General features: G+C 56.7%; 2 protein-coding genes across 2 annotated transcripts in view; one reads left to right on the top strand and one right to left on the bottom strand.

Annotated features, from left to right (window-relative positions):
• SREBF2 (sterol regulatory element binding transcription factor 2) overlaps nucleotides 1-5,780 on the top strand; it is a 24,781-nt gene extending 19,001 nt beyond the window's left edge. The window contains exons 17-19 of the mRNA XM_064420086.1: nucleotides 1,112-1,297; nucleotides 2,162-2,273; nucleotides 2,910-5,780. Of these exons, the coding sequence (XP_064276156.1) occupies nucleotides 1,112-1,297; nucleotides 2,162-2,273; nucleotides 2,910-3,130 (519 nt within the window). The 3' untranslated portion in view covers nucleotides 3,131-5,780. The remainder of the gene's footprint in view (nucleotides 1-1,111; nucleotides 1,298-2,161; nucleotides 2,274-2,909) is intronic.
• Nucleotides 3,297-16,072, bottom strand: SHISA8 (shisa family member 8). The gene is made up of 4 exons (XM_064420088.1): nucleotides 15,024-16,072; nucleotides 7,942-8,066; nucleotides 7,697-7,837; nucleotides 3,297-7,175 (listed from the first exon to the last, which is right to left on the bottom strand). The coding sequence occupies exons 1-4, from the start codon at nucleotides 15,569-15,571 to the stop codon at nucleotides 6,862-6,864; spliced, it is 1,128 nt and encodes a 375-aa protein (XP_064276158.1). The 5' UTR covers nucleotides 15,572-16,072; the 3' UTR covers nucleotides 3,297-6,861.

The following is a 16,072-nucleotide window of genomic DNA, read 5'->3' as shown; positions in this document are numbered from 1 at the left end:
TAAGGTTGGTCTTGCTGCAGGTGTGTCACTTCTCTGTTGTAGCTGCGTTCTGCATTTACTCTGTGTATCATGGGATTAGAGGGGAGGCTTCTTCCCTTCTCCTTGAAAAGGGCATTGCCATTGTTCTGTTTCTGCTGCATGGGGGAGCAGAGCCCTAAGTACAATGTCATCTCCCTGGGCATGGTGTGAGCTCTTGCTCCTCTTGTGCCAGTAGCTGTCAACCCTTTCTGGGGCTTTGACCAGTTTGAATTTGGCCCTGCAGTATGGAAAGTATCTTATCTCTCTCCTCCAGGTCAAGTTGGTGATTCCTGTAAAACAGGACATCACCAAGTCAAGTCTGATTGTTTCAGACCACACTCACGAATGTTTGAATCCTCTGACACAGAAGTGTGACTGTGCTGTGCTACTCCTGAGTTTGTGTGGGGCTTGTTTTTCTTCTTTCCAGGATTACGTAGAACTGGAGCTTCCCTCCATGGCATATGGGACGTGGTCCTGGTCCCTTTCGTCGTTGCTGGGTGGCAGCTGTAGTGCATTGTAGTTGCATTGCATGTTGTGGCAGTGACTGTGCAATGTTTCTGCAGTGCAGTACAGAGGCACTCTCCGTTCAGCAGCACAGGCAGAGAGCCCTCCCCGAGCCGGGAGCAGTGCTAGGGGGCAGCAGCAGATGGGGAAAAGGGTTTGGCAGCCACTGTCGGCTGTGCCGAGACTGCCTCTTTTTTCTCTGCAGGTGGCACGGTTGTCTTTGCTGTTTCCCACTAGTTAGCATCACTTTTTGGGCAGGAAAGCCTCTGCAGGAGGCTGTGTTTCTGTGGGATCAGTTTGTATTTGTTAGCATTGATCCCAGTGAAAGGTGCAGTCAAGGGCATGTAACATTGATGCAATGTGCCCTCGGCAGTTTCCTTGTCTTGGTCGAGAGATGCCACTTGGGCAAAATGCAAAGGCCTGCTCCCCTTGGTGCATTGCAGGGAGGGCAGGGGAGCCCCCCAGGCGGGCAGGAGGTTCGGAGGTGCTGTGGTTTCCTTCCCACGGCTGTGTCAGCAGCCGTGCAGCTTGTTACTCACCCAATGCTGTGTTACTAAAAGTGTGTGCCCGGCCATCTTGGCTCTTGCAGATGATCCAGCTGCTGGCCTGTGACCTGCTGCTGTCCCTGCGCACCAGCCTGTGGCAGAAGCAGGCCAACGCCAGCCAGGCGCTGGGTGAGACCTACCACGCCTCGGCGCCCGAGCTGACGGGCTTCCAGCGCGACCTGGGCAGCCTGCGCAAGCTGGCCCACAGCTTCAGACCCGCCTACCGCAAGGTGATGGCTGCCTCTCCTGCCTGCTTCGCCTCCGCTTGTCTGCGTCCCTTCCTGGGGGGGTGGGAAGCTGGTGCCCTTGGAAACGGGGTGTATCTGAGCTTGCGTGGTTTGGTTACTTAGGGTGGGATGCTCTTCCACTACTAGCCTCTGTACTTTCTGTTGGTGGGTGATGAGGGAGGCTCTCGTGGGAGTTCAGGGTGTGTGGAGAATTATTCACTTAGAAAACCATCAGGACATGTGTATTGCCAAATACCATGGCATCCTGTCTATTAAGACTGGGTCTGTCCCTCTGGGGAGTGTGGAGGGAAGCTTCCTCAGCCATGTTGGCTCTGCTGAGTAGCTGGAGAGTCAAATGCCTTCTGCATCTGCAGAGCCCCAGGTGCTTTTCTTGCTATTTCCCCGCTTCTCTTCAGTTTATCCAGTTTTAGGCCTCTGTAGAGAAAGTAGATTCTAATACTTGGACACAAGAATTGTCCTGGTGTTGTCCAAACTCTAGATTTCAAAGTTTGATGTTGTTACCAAAGCACTGCACTAGCAGCATAGATTGAGAATCCTGCCTGGACCACAGTACCAAATTTTGCTCTCAGATTTTTCTACCCTGTTCCCTGCTCTCAATACTTCCCCTTTCCAGGCCATTCACAGTTAGGTATCAACTTTTTTTCCCCTTCCTCATGGTTGCCCTGACCTGCAAATTCCCCAGAGACAGGTGGAAAGATGAGGGAGGAGCGTGGAAATGGGTCTCTGTTTTTGTCAAGGTGTCAGTGCTCTGCTCTTGAAATGTGGTGGCTGAGGGATGACAGTTCAGCCACAGCATTGTCCCTGTGACAGCCCACCTCTCATCTTCCATCCTGCCTTCCCTTCCAGGTCTTCCTCCACGAGGCCACCGTGCGCCTGATGGCAGGGGCCAGCCCCACCCGCACGCACCAGCTGCTGGAGCACAGCCTGAGGCGGCGCACGCCCCAGAGCAGCAAACAAGGTCAGCCCTGGGGCCCAGGCAGCACCCCACTGCATGGGGGACTGGGAGGGGACACTGCTTGGGCAAGGTGTGGGGGCATAGATACAACCTGCAGTGTCTTCTGCTGTGTCAGGATAATGAGCTGCCATCAGCCTGTGGCTCAAGGCAATGCTTCTGCCATGTTCTCTACAAGCCAGCTAACGAGAGCTGCGAGCCCTGGGCTGGAGGTGTCAGCCAACAGACTGGAAACCATTTGCCTTCATGAAGCTACAAGTGCACGAAACTTGGCAGTCTGGGGTTTGGAGCAGTCAGTGCAAAGGCAGAAGCTGGGAATTCTAAAGGGAAGAGCCAAAAGATGAAGGATATAAGGGAATGGGAAGCATGCATGCCAATGTTGGGATGAGCCCTAGGAAGTGAGCTGAAAGGAACTGCCTCTGTAGAAGACAGGACTGACAGTTCCTAGCTGACTCTAGCTCAGCGTGTTCTCCTCTGCCAGCCTGAAGGCCCTCAAGGTGCCCCGTGCTGCTGGCTCAGCCAGGGGCTGCCAGCCAGAGAAGCCTGTTCCCAGTGGTGGCAGTTGAGGGCCCGTGTGCTGGGGTGTTCTCACGCAGGTGGTAGCTCTGTTACGAGCGTTCTCTCTTCACTGTTTGCCCGTAGGTGAACTGGACACGTTGCCGGGCCAAAGGGAGCGAGCCACGGCCATCCTGTTGGCCTGCCGCCATCTGCCCCTGTCCTTCCTGTCGTCGCCGGGCCAGCGAGCGGTGCTGCTGGCCGAGGCTGCCCGCACCCTGGAGAAGGTGGGGGACAAGCGCTCCTGCAACGACTGCCAGCAGATGATTGTCAAGCTCAGCGGGGGCACGGCCATCGCTGCCTCCTAACGCCGGCATGGCTTCCCTTTGTGCAAAGACAGCCTGGTTGAGCATCAGCCTGGACTTCCCTTCTGGAGCTTAGAAAAAGTGCTAGGTTAGGGCTGTGCTGGTGGGATCAGGATGGGGGTGGGAGAGGGAGGGAGGGGTTTGGGTTTGAATTTTTTTCTAAACTTGCCCCAGGTTTAGCTTTACTAGCTTCCTTGCTTGTTCTCAGGCACTGCAGCAGGAATCTGTCTAGTTGTGGTTTCTGTCACTATGCCTGGGGCTGTTGAGAAGCGCTGCCCCGACACAAATCACCTGTCCCTGCTTGGGAGAGAAGCCCACAAGCCCACGGCATAGAGAAGTGGCACATCCCGTGTCTGTCCTCAGGGGTATTTTGTTCCCTTTCCAAACACCTCTGCAGAAAGGAAATCTCTGGTGAGGGCAGAAGATCTGTTCAGGCCTTGTCCCATGGGGCTGCTGGGGCCTAAGGCTGTTCCCAAAAGAGAGGGAAAGGCACCAGCTTTTCTTGAGTTGTGTGTCAGGAAACTGAAGCCCCCTAGACCCAACTTACCTAGGTGCTCTGGGATTATTGCTTGGGGCCAGTACTGCCTGGAAAATTTCTCTACGGTTTTTATACAGGTTTTTTTATAGGAATGTTTGTGGCTTTACAAAAACATGGGGAACAATGCAGCAGATTTCCCTTCCCTTCTGCTTCATGCATCTTTTCCTGTGATAGCTGCCTCCAGTTTTCAGCAGGGGGTGGGTTTGTGGCAAAATGCAACAAGCAGAGCCTGATAAAAGACCTTGGCATCCCTGGTCATCTGGTGCTGGGTGGCAGCAGAGGTGGATATGCTGTGCCCTGCACTTGGCATGAAGGGTGAATGCTTCTCTGGTGCCTTTTTGTTGATGCAGAAACAATTTTTAGAAACAGTTTTTTTTAATGTCACTCAACTCTCAGTCCCAGAACTTGTCTTCAGGTGTTTCTCTTTACCTTCTCTAACTGCTCCACAGCTCTTGCAGGATTTGGGAGGCACTGGTATGGGGGTGCAAGTCTCCCGGCTTTGTTACCGTTGCTATTCCAAGCAGTTTGAGTTGCAGGTGTTGAATTGCCTGTGACTTTCCAGGAGTGGGAGGTGGATTTGGGACAGGGAGAGAACGGTTTGCCCTCTTTCTCTCTGCCTTTCCTGTTGCATCTCTCCAAAGAAGTGCAGAATGGTTGCCCTCTCGCGCGTGCATATGTGGAAACCAGCATTTGGCAAGTGGGCATTGCTGTTCCTCCGTGTGTACGGCCGGCGTGTTCTCCATGTTGGCAGCTCAAAGCATTTAGATACAGGCAGCCATCCAAACCCATCCTGTCCCAATCAGGCCTGTACTGCCCAGCTCCTGCAAACTTGGACTGTTTTGCAAGAAGCTTTTACATGTATCCAGCTCTTGCAGAGAGGCATGAGCTCCTTCAGAATGAGAGGAGAAAGTTAGGGGCTTGTGGTTTCCCTTTGCACGGGGTCCCTTTGGCATCTGGGAGGGCCATTTCATGTGCTGCAGTGATTGAACACAGGTAATGCTAGTCCTGGAGTTGCCCAGCTTCAAGGAGATGGAAACTGGGGCCAGGAGAAGCCTGTTTCCCAGCAAAGCCTGTTCCCAGTGATTGTGGTCTGTAGCTGTGGATGAAAGCATGGGGACCAGAAGGTGTTTGCCTACCTCCCCCACTTCATTTGGGGAATAGCTGGTGGACACCCAGCTGCAATAGCTGGTACTGTCCTGCTGGCTGGGGTGTCCCTTGCTTCCTGGAGTTGGTGGTTGGAGGGGGAGCTCATTGTTGGAGGGGAAGAGGTTGCTCTCAAGAGTGTCTGATCAGTGTAGGGGACGCCCTGGTGACAGCAACTTCAGCTTTGAGCAGGTACCCTAAGTGTGCAGAACAGCTCTTGATTTGTACACACTTTGATTGCTCATTGCCAAGTCCAGGAGCTTACCAGTGATCCTGTTTGGGGGCAGTAGATTGCCTCTTCCTGATTTTTTTTTCCTCTTCTGTGGCTCTCAGCTGTGGCTGTTTTCCTTGTCAAGGAGTTTTTTTCCTAAAATACAGAAACTCCTTGCCTGTGGCAGCCTATAAGTTACCTTGCATTTCTCCAGGTCTGCGTGCAGCATGTGGGCAGTTCTGTGCTTTAGTAAAATGGGAGGTAAGGCTTTGGGAAACAGTGATGCTGAGGTGTCACTTTGTCACTAATGGTAGTCTGAGCCCTGGGGGCTGGGCCGCAGGGAGTACTGGCTGGGCCAGGAGCTGGGAGAAGCTGTTGGGCTGAAACCCAGGTAGTGAATAGCATGAAGTACCAAGGGTCCTAGTATGGCTGGTATGTCTCTGCCCCCTCCAGAGTGAGGGATCTTTGCCCTGTTTTTTTTCTACACTGTTCAAAAAATTGCTGTCCATCTGTCCCTACAACTTTTTTTTATATGTGTGTGTATATACTGTAACTTTTTGGTTTGTGGGTGGGAGGAAATTGTTTTATGGATTATGTGAAGAAAGTCTATTTATCCACATGGAGTTCAGAGTAGGGATGCTTTGTGATATGAGATGCAACTGGTGGTGGGGAAGTTCCCCAGGGAACATATCTGCTGTCTGAAAACCCTGTTCCAGGGCTTCTGAGCATCTGTTACCTAATAAAGATGAATGTTACCACCACCTCCCACCTGCCCTCTTTCTCTTAGCTCTATTCATCCCACCCAGCAGCTGCTCTTAAGCAGAGGTGAGCTTGAAAAGTCCTTTAGAGACATAAAAGCTCACAGGCGCCTCGCGAAGCTGTCAGTCCTCTGTCCGGATGACCTAGAGAACAGAACTGTACTGTTTGCAGTGAAAGTCCCTTGGAGGAGCAAGTGTGGTGTCTCCATGCTCCTCTGGAAGCAGCTCAAGAGGATGATAGCTCAAGCAGAGCCAAGGCAAGGTGGAGCTGGGCCAGAAGCCTGCAATTTTAGGAGCTTGTCTAGGGGAGGAAGGCTGTTACCTGACCTTGCTTTAGAACAATGTCCTTTCGCTCCATCTCTTTGTTTCTCTGCTCCCCCTGGTAAAACTCTGTCAGAACCATTAAACTTCAGGCAGAGGAGATCTGAGTTTTGTGCAGCTGCTTGAAGGGTTTTGCAGTTGTCCCTGTAAGCTGTGTTCCCACCACGTGCCCCATCGCGAGGGGTTCCCCAGGCCCTGTGGGGCAGCGGGCTTTGCGCCCTGCTGCCCCGGGGGAAGGTTTTGTGAGCAGTGTGAAGTTCGCCAGCCAATTCATGCCAAGGCCGTACAGTTTAATGTGTTATTTATTGACAAGGTGGAGGCTGGGGCGGTGGGGAAGGGAGGAGGCTGGGGAGGGCAAGGGGCTGCTCGGGCTGTGCAGGCAGCGTGGGGCGGTGCTTTGAGTCAATCGTTCTTGCCCACACCTGTCAGAGGAGCCAGGTGGGGCTGCCTGGCCCCAGCGGGATCTGTTCCCAGTCTGCCCAGCACTGGCCCCCATCCCCCGAGCAGGGCACGGCCAGTGTGCCCCCGGCTCAGCCTCTTCCGGACGGGGGCTGAGAGCGCCTGAAACTTGTCCGGATGAGTCCGCGGTGCCTCCTCGATGGTGAAGCGCGGCTGGCAGTCCGCATGCCTGGCCCAGGAGGGACTGCCGCTGTGGCCGGCCTCGCCGTTTGGGTGAGTCCTGTGGTGCTCTCCTGCGCTGGGCTGCCCCGATGGCAGCAGCTCCCGCGGGAGGGGCAGCCCCGGGCCCCGGTGGCACTGGCCGTCACACGGTGACCTCGGTCTTGCTGTTGGTGGCGAGGTGCCGGGAGTGCTGCCCGTACAGCGAGGTGGAAGGGCCGAAGGCCTCGGGTGGCCCCTCAGGCCGCAGCGTGGCCAGGCCCGGCCGGCGGGGGCCGCGGTGGGGGCCCCCCTCCCAGCCCCCCGGGAAGGCCAGACCCCCCGACACCTTGGGGCCCTTGGCCTTGGGCAGGGGGCAGCCCTCGGCCAGCACCGGGGGCTCGGCTGGGAAGGGCAGTGTGCTGGCGGGGGGTGGCTCCAGCCCCCCGAACCGCCTGTAGAAGTCCTCGGTGGCGCTCTCTGTGGGGACAGGCGTGCGGTGTCACCCCTGCAGGGACACTCCCTTCTGCTGGCACGGGGGGACTAGGGAGGGTGCAGTGGTGGAGAAGGCTGGGATGGGGCTGTAGGAGGGATGCCGGGTGCTGGGGGGGGATACTGGCAATGAACTGGCTGGGCAGTGCTGTTGGGAGATGCCGGGGAGCCGGGATTGCGGGGCAGTGCAGAGTGTCCATGTGGATGCTGAACCCTGATGGGGTGGGCAGTGCTTCAGCTCTGTGTGGGGTCCTGGGTGCTGGTTGACTGGGAAGCGCAGTGGATCTGTGGGGGACCCTGGGCACTGACTGGCTGGGCAGCATAGCTGGCTGCTGGAGGAGCTGCATAGTTTCTGCTGTGAGCAGCCACCCCAGGAGCATTGGGAAACTGGGATGCTTGTGCTGCCTGTGCCCTTTTGTGAGCCCCGTGCCCCTCCTCGCTTGGTTTCTGGGGTCAACAGGGTGCATGCCCCCAGCCACCATCCCACCCCCCACGGCAGCGGCACTCACCTCCAACCTTGAGGGTGGTGTAGGAAGTGTAGTCCGGGGCTGACAGGGCCAGGCTGCTGGCCAGCGGCAGGCGCTTGCCATGGCTGTGGGGCCGCCCCAGTGAGGGGGCAATGGCCACTGCGTTGTTCAAGGGTGGCTTGTCTGGAGGGGCAGAGACAGATGGGGGCTCAGCCATAGACTGTGCCCTCCCACTGCCTTTATTCACTCAAAGGAACTTATTTTTCCTCACCACACCAGTGCCTTACCTGTGCTGTTTCTGGGGGGCCCCCGGGCCAGCCCTTCACTCAGCGGGACCTGCACACCCCCCATGAGGCTGTCCATGTTCTCAGAGGGGCTGTGGCCTGGCTGCTTCAGCAGATCTGTCAGTGTCCTGGAGAGGGGGTGAAGGGCTGTTAGAACAATATCCTGCTCCCCTGGGACCCCTAATTCATCCCAGCGCTGAACTTCACTCTGAAGGCAGAGCTAGGCAGCCTGGGGCTAGGAAAGAGCTGCTGGGAGCAGTGCACCCAGAGTGCCGCCAGGCTTCTGCAGCCCGGGCTAACAAGTCCAACAGCTAATTGGGATCTGGCTGGGGCTGAGCCCTCCCAGAGCCGGGAGCATCAATGGGTGAGAGTGGTGAGGAAGATGCACGGCTTGCAGCAGGCTGCAAGGGTACGATGAACTGGGGCAGAGCAAACTGATCTGATGGAAGCTGGAGCAACACCTTTGGGATGCTCCCCTGGAGCGAGAGCCTGGTGGAACAGGGGAGAGGAAGAAACACCTCCACTCAAGTCCCTTCGAAACAGAGAAGACCCCAAGGAAGGGATTAGAGAAGCACTTGTGTCCCTTCAGGGAAGGAAATAAACTAGTGGCAGCCTCTGGCGCAGGCGCTGTCTGTGCATAACACCCTCCTTGTAAGTAACAGCATTAAACATTAAACACCATTACATAAGATAGAGCCCTATTTCGTTTAACATTCATGGACAGAGATTCTGCAGTCCCACCACAGCGTGCTGGCAGTGCCAGAGCGAGGCATGCTGGTGGTGCCAGAGCAGGGCACACAGGCAATGCCAGAGCAGGGCACGCAGGCGATACCAGAGCGGGGCACAGCGGCAGTGCCGGAGCAGGGCACACTGGCAGTGCCAAAGCAGGACACGCCAGCAATGCTGGAGCAAGGTACACCAATGCTGGTGGTGCCAGAGGAGGGTACAACAGCAGTGACGGAGCACATTGGCAGTGCTGGAGCAGGACCTAGCCACGTGCCACTGCAGCCTTTGGCAGCGAGTCTCAGAACAGGATGGGATGCTCCTACTGGCGTAGGGCTTTGTGATCAGAAGACACACCATTGCCCCTGCAGAGACCATGCCTGCATGACTGCAAGAGTGCAGGGGTGTCCACTCAGGGCTTTTTTTGGCTTGCTAATCCCCAGCTCACTGTCAGCGTGCCTTGCGCCTCGAAGGCTCTGGCTGGCTCACAGACGCACACCGTGAGCTGACGGTTAGCGAGTGGTTGGACGATAAAACAGCAGATTAAACTCAACATGCATAAATGCAAATTGGAGAGGAAGGGGGGAATAATCCTGACTTGGTAGATGTGTCAGCTCATGGCACCAGAGTGCTCAAAAACCTAGTGAACGTGATGCTCAGAATTTCCAGGAAAAGCAGTGGGAACAAGGAAGAAGGCAAGGAATTGAACCTGGGCGATGCTTATGCTTGTGGCGACCTGAGGGAGCCTTTTCCCTCTCATTTTGGAATCAGTCAACATTACAGGGTAGGGGCAAGAGCAAAGCTACAAGGAAGGGTCACTCACCCTGTGGGTTAATTTCACATCATTCTTGGGAAGCTTTGTGTAGCAAACCCTCTGGGATCACTTAATCTCCGGATGGGCCAAAAGAACCCTGACAGAGCTGAAGAAACTGAAACGAGCGAGGAACAAACCCTGGCAGCTGAGCAGCTGGAGGGCAGCTTGGCGGAAAAGGGCCTGGGGATCCTGGTGGACCACGAGCCAGCAGAGTGCCCTTGGGACAAAGGCGCTGAATGGTTTCCTGGTCTGCATTAGGCAAAGTGTTGCCAGCAGGTCTGAGGAAGGCGATCCTTCCTCTCTGCTCAGCACTGGAAAGGCCGCACCTCTGGAGTACTGGCTGCAGCTCAGTACAGGACAAGCATGGATGTACGGGAGAGAGTCCAGGAAAGGGACACAAAGTTGGGACTGGAGCATCTTTTGTATGAGGAGAGGCTGAGAGAGCTGAGACTGTTCAGCCTGGAGAAGTGAAGGTTTTTGGGGATCTTATCAATGTACGTGAGTATCTGAAGGGAGGGTGCAACAAGGGCAGCGTCAAGCTGACAAGAGGTGAGAGGTGCAAACCGAAACAGGAAATACTGTTTAAACAGAAGAAACAACTTTGTTTTTCCTGCAGGAGTAGTTAAGTGTTTGACCAGGCCCCCTGGGGCAACTGTGGCTTCTCCATCCTGCAGCTATTCAAAACCTGCACCTTCCCATGAACCTTCCTGCAACAGGCCAACCCACCCAGGGTTCTGGGTTCATGGATGCTGCAGTCAGAGAATCTCTGGGCACAAGCCTAGGCAGGCAGGGGCTGTGCCTAGGCAGGGCAGGGGGAGGCAGGTCCCCGAGGCCATGGGTGTGGGCTGTCAACTCGGGGAGCTGCCGCCCTGTCAACTCCCACCTTCCCTGGGGTGTGCTGCTCTCCAGCCCCTCCCCACTGGACGCTGCCGGCTCTTGCCTGTCCCTGGGGCCAGCGCTCAAACAGGCTTCTTTCAACAGGAAGTCCGATGTGATTTGACCTATTTTTTAAATTATTTTTTTCTTTTCCTCGGGTCTATTTATGAAGCTTGAGCAGTCCTTTATCTATGATTTCTCTCCACATAAATCTGTCAATGCTCTTTCTCATAAATGTGCCCTCCGTGCTGACCGCTCAGGGCATGTGGACAATAACAATTAACAACAACGGCTCAAGCAGCAATTAATGAGCTGTTTTGCTAAGGTGAGGAGCACGCACGAGTCCCCACACTTGGATTCACCCTGCCCTTGCACCACGAGTAGTGCCTCTGGCCAGGGCTGCCAGGAGGGCTCTCAGGGACTGCACCCCTTCCCTGGCTCATCCCCAGGTGATGCAGTGCAGGGAAGGGGGACATGGGAGGTGACACTATGGAGGAGCTGTTGTCTCTCTGAACATCACCTTGGGGATTTTGAGCCTCGGTCTGGTCCTGTGGCTGGGGGCTTGAGGAAGGTCAAGCCACATCTCCCTAGGTCAGCTGGTGGTCTGCAGCAGCAAGATGGATCTGCAGTGCAGATGGAGGAAGTGAATACAGAGCAGATGTAGATTTAGACCTGCACTGCTCATTTGCAAAATGTCCTGATGAGTGGAACCACTAAGGCCTCCATCCACATTCTGGCCATGGATGCAGAGAACATGAGGCCATTTGTGCAGGTGTGTTGCCACCCAGCTTGCCTGAGCATCAACTGGGGGGGCATGCCACCCATGGCAAGCCTAGTTCTGCTTAAGGGTGCAACAAAGATGTCCCAAACCAGCCTAGTGCAAGACCTGAGACCAAGCACAGAGGCAGATCCAGAAGCAATAATGATGGAGGCCAAGAGATCCTAGTAGCAGGAGCCATGCATGGAGCACTCAGTGCTCCTGATCCAGCCCCAGGGGATGTGCTTGTGTGGGAGCAGGATGCTGACCTGGCACGGCAGCCCAGCCCAGGGCCTGACTCACTTTTGGGAGGCTCAAGCCCCATACCTGGCCAGCCCAGCAGGAGAGACTATGCAAGTCCTGGCAATGGGCAGGGAGCAGTGGGGGTAGACAGGAGCACAGCTTCCAGGAGAGAGGAGAGATAATGAATTGATGGGGTGAAGTGACATTGCCGTGAGCTGAACCCTTGGTGGGGACACAGAAGGTGGCAGCCACTGGAGGAGTTGGGTTATCAAGGTGTCTTTGCAAAACTGGAGTTGCAGTGGTGGGTATTGGAGCTTGGGCAAAGTGGAAATCAGCATCCCCAAACATGATGTTCAGTTTAGGGACAGAGCTCCAGGTCTCCTTCCCTACTGGAGCTGGATCCTCTTTCATCACCCCGAGAGCCAGGGCAGCTTGTGATAGCACACCATGCTGCCTGCAAACACCTTTTCTAGGTCTTCACCACTACCTGCTACCATGGACATCAACTTCAGGCATGGCCCTGGACCTGAGCATTGCCAGAGAAACACCCAGCACAGCTGGAGGCGCAGTGGGGCCAAATTTGGGGACAGGGAGACCCAAGGAATGAAAAGGCAGAGTTGAGCACTCACCCACTGCAGCTGCCAGGGCACCTGCTCCTAAGAGCTATTTGCTCCTCTCCAGAATCCCCCCTACTCCCTAGGAGGCTGCTCCTTGCCCAGTTCTTCCCACAGGGTTGTTCACACCAGCTAAAAATTTGCAATTCCCACCCAGGAGGTTTTCTGGGTGAGGTCTGGGGCACGTGCTTGCTGTCAGTGTAATGGGCACAGACAGATCCTGGAGGCCCCCAAGGACCCAACGTCCTCGGAGATCTGGGGACTGAAGAAAAACACAGGCAGGTGTTCCTGACTCAACGCGGGGTTTGGCCAGGCTAAGCGAGTGCCGGGGACAGATGCCAAGCATGAGCCGAGCAGGAAGGAGAGGGGATTGCAGGAGCTGCCATAAGGTCCTGCAGGAGGAAGGCGGATGAGGATGGGAGGACAAACCAGGTAGCTGCAGTCACTTGAGCACCCACTTCCCTGGGTGGACCAGCAGCCAAATCCATGAGGAGACAAAGACATGCTGGACATGGCCGAGGTGTTGGGGGTCTCAGGACAAGCTGGACACAGACTCAGGTGTCTCCATCAGTGAGGAGCTAATGGACTTTTTGCCCCTGGTCACTCTTCTTGGGTTTGGACCAGGACCGGAACCATGACAAACAACATCTGGAGGTGCAGAAGTGGTTGACCTTACCCCCCAAGCGAGAAACCTGCAAGCAGCAGCAATGGGAGCTGTCCAGCGCAGCACAAAGTGCTCCCCAGGAGCGGAAAAACCCCGGCAGGAGGGAGGGACAGGAATGGAAATCAAGACAACCGTGCAACAGGGAGCTGGCCCAAGGCCATGATGCGGTGCCCAAGGAGCAAATGAGAAGCTCCTACCTGAGGCGCCAGGAGAGAGGCAAGGTGGCACTGCCCATGCCTTGGACCATGTGTGGGTACAGTGGCAAGGCAGGTAGAAATAGCCCTGCTGTCTCAGAGGCATCCAGATGAAGCATATACCCCCAGCTGCCCAAGCACAGTGGAATGGAGGTGACAGTATCCCTTTTAGGATGCTGATGCTGTGTACCCAGCCTTTGACGCTGCCTCCATCAGCCCAGCACCACGGAAGTCATGTCAGCCTGGTGTCTTGCCTGGTTCCTGGGGCTCTGCACCTGATGCACCACTCCTGCCCTGCCACAGCTTTCCAGTCACCATCCCTGAGGAACCAGAGCTGCTCACAACTTGCACTGAAGGACACAGGGCACAGAAGAGGGCAAGACTTCTCCTGACTTCTGCAGTGATGGAGGTGCCCTTCTGATTTTGTCCTCAAAGACAGATGAGAAAAACTCACCTTCTCCCTATCTGTATGCTAGTTCCCAAAAGATCTATGGCTTTATGGAGAACAGGCACCTGTCTCTCCAAACTCAGTGGGAAAATTCAGGCTTGCATGAGTTTAGAGGGGCAGGGGGGACCAGGGGAAACACATGGCTCCAGCAGCGCAGAATTGAGGCTACCCACAGAAAACAGCCCCTGGTGCGTGGCAGCAGTCCCACCAGCATCCCACCAGCATGGTGGTGGGAGAAGGCAATACCCAGTGGCAGGGGATGAGGACACAGGTCTGGGTGTCCCAGGATCTGACCCCTCCCTGAGCACAGTATCTCCTTCCCAGGAGGTGGGGGGGATGACCAAAAAAAGACGCGGCGGCAGGCGAGTGGAAGGGGATCAGGAGGCTGGCGGAGGCCGTATTGATCCTGTCAAGGTGCCAGCACTTCCTCAGGCAACACAGGGGGAGGTGTGGGCACGTAGCAGCACACAGCCAGGCTCCCTGCCAAGGTGGGGGCACGGCATGGATCCCCCCAAAACTGCTTCTTGTGTCTTAGGAGGGTCCTGTGATCCTCTTCCATGGCTCAGTATGACCCTCATCAAACCAGGGATGATCAACCTCTGCTCCCCTGGGTGGGTGCAAGAAGTAGGATGGGTCTGGATTTGGGGTGCAGCACCAGTCCCAAATGTCACAGGGGAAAAAGGATGCTCCAGGGGAAGGAGAGAGTGTGATGTTGATGGGGGTTGCAATCAGGACAGTTGACTGATCATTCTGATGAAATAATTTCCACCAGCCCTGCTTTTCCTTTTTTTAAAAGCTAAAATCCCTTAACAAAATGGAAAATGGCATGAAAATGGGTTTCTCTCCAGGCTTGATGTCCTCACCGGGAAGATGCAAAGTAGAGCCCCAAAATAGGGAGAGAAGCATGTACTGGCAGCAGGAGGGAGAGGGGAAGATGCAGCGACAGCCACAGCAGCAGCACAGGAGTTGCTGGGGGGGTCTCCAGTGCCCAAGTGTGTCTGACACCTTGACCTTCCCCCCGCCAGCCCTGTGCTCAGCCCCAGGAACGGGCTGGAAAGCAGGGGTTGGAGCCACAGGGCATGGACTCCAGGAAGAAGCTGCCCAACTTTCCACTGGAGGGTGTGCTCCGGGGGGTACAAGAGTGTGGACACCCCCTGCAAGGGCAGTGTCCCACGCCACTGCACAGAGCAGGCACCAGGGCACACCCGAGCACGCGCACACACGTGTGTGCACACATGCACACAGAGTTGGCGCAGCAGCCACAGCAGTGGAACTGTCATTGCCACCTCGTCTCCCCAGCACTGCAAGCAAGGCTGAGATCAAGGGGACTGCAGTCCAGAGTCACCCCACACCCCAGACCTGGTCTCACCTTCCTGGGACACTGGGAACCACACATTAGTTGGGGGGAGAAAGCCACGTCCTATAGCTCACATGTCACCCACCCCACTGCCTGGTGGGTTGGCACTCCTGAGCCAGGGACATGCCTCCTCAAGAGACAGAGCAGGTCATTTTGAGAGGAGATGAGTGTACAACCACCCCTTCTCGTGGAGGCTGTCCTGGCTGCCAGCCCTCCCTACCAGCCAACCCACCCCCTGGTGTTTCAGCATGCTGGACAGGGATTTTAGGGATCACTTCACCCTCTCGGCAGTCCCAAGGTGAAGCCAAGGCTCAGTCTATGCAATCGACTAGGAACATGAGCTGCCACCCTTGGGGAGATGAAACAGAGAAGATGGGGGGACTGGACCCCTTTACCTGGAGACGGTCATCTCTGTCTGGGGACCCTGTGCCTTCTCCAGGCCCAGCTTGGTGAAGATGCCCACCAGCACCATGATGGCCACCACACCGCAGATGATGTAGACGATCATGTTGGTCTTGTCACGAGTGGGGTCCTCGGGGGTCTCGTCCACCCGGGCAGGCGGCTGGCCCGTGTTGACCCAGTTGGGGGTGTCGTAGTTGGAGCAGCCACTCTGGTCCAGCCGCCCGGGCTTGAACTGGCAGCAGAAGCGGTACCCGCAGGTCCCGCAGCAGTACTGGTAGATGCCGGCGTTGCAGTTGAACGGGGGGTCCCACTGCCCCATCACGTCGTAGTACCCGCGGCAGCGGTCCCCCCCCGGTGGTGCCGCTCCGGTGGGCGCGGGGACCGTGGTGTCCGGCGGCGGAGCCTGGCTGCTGTTCCCGCTCTCCCCGGGCCCCCCGGTGCTGGGCTCGCCGCTCCACACCCGGCCCGGCTCCAGCAGCACCAGGCAGCAGATACCCACGACGTAGCTCGGCTCCATGCGCCCGCGGCTCCGGGGGGCCATCCGGGCGAGGAGACGAGTTAGAGCCGCTCGCCCGGGACCGGCCGCATGGCCGCCGAAGAGCCCCGATGGAGGAGAAACGGGCTGGGGAGAAGGGGGGCGTAATAGAGGGAAGGCAAAAAAAGGGTAGAAAAAAAGAAGTGGGCGAAAAATAAAAGTGCGAGGGGACGTACCCCTTCCCCGTTTGTCCCCAGATCGGCCGACAGGCAGAGATTCAGAGCAGGGGGCGAGGCGGGCGGCATGGGAGAGCCGCCGCCTCCCGCCGGCCGGGGAGGGGACGCGGCGGCGGGCGGCGGGAGCGGGCGGGCGGCTCGGGCGCCGGCGGCCGCCCCATCCCCGCGCCTCTCCCGCGCCTGCCGGCACCGCGCTCCGCCGAGGAGACACGGAGGAGAGAGAAAGGAAAAGCAGCAAAAGCCCTTCGCACCAGGGCGGGAGGAGCAGGAGGAGCAGCAGCAGGAGGAGGAGGAGGAGTGCGGGGGAGAGGGGGAGGGAGCCGGCGCGGCC

This window comes from Passer domesticus, chromosome 5 (assembly GCF_036417665.1).
Source record: "Passer domesticus isolate bPasDom1 chromosome 5, bPasDom1.hap1, whole genome shotgun sequence".
NCBI classification, from domain to species: domain Eukaryota; kingdom Metazoa; phylum Chordata; class Aves; order Passeriformes; family Passeridae; genus Passer; species Passer domesticus.
This window is presented reverse-complemented; position numbering and strand designations above follow the sequence as displayed.

Excerpts from the sequence above, each read along its gene's own strand:
- SHISA8 (XM_064420088.1), bottom strand. The coding sequence starts at position 15,571 with ATGGCCCCCCGGAGCCGCGGGCGCATGGAGCCGAGCTACGTCGTGGGT. Across the intron at positions 8,067-15,023 it reads ACAGAGATGACCGTCTCCAG|GACACTGACAGATCTGCTGA; the intron begins GTAAAGGGGTCC and ends CCCCCTCTCCAG. Across the intron at positions 7,838-7,941 it reads GCCCCCCAGAAACAGCACAG|ACAAGCCACCCTTGAACAAC; the intron begins GTAAGGCACTGG and ends CTGCCCCTCCAG.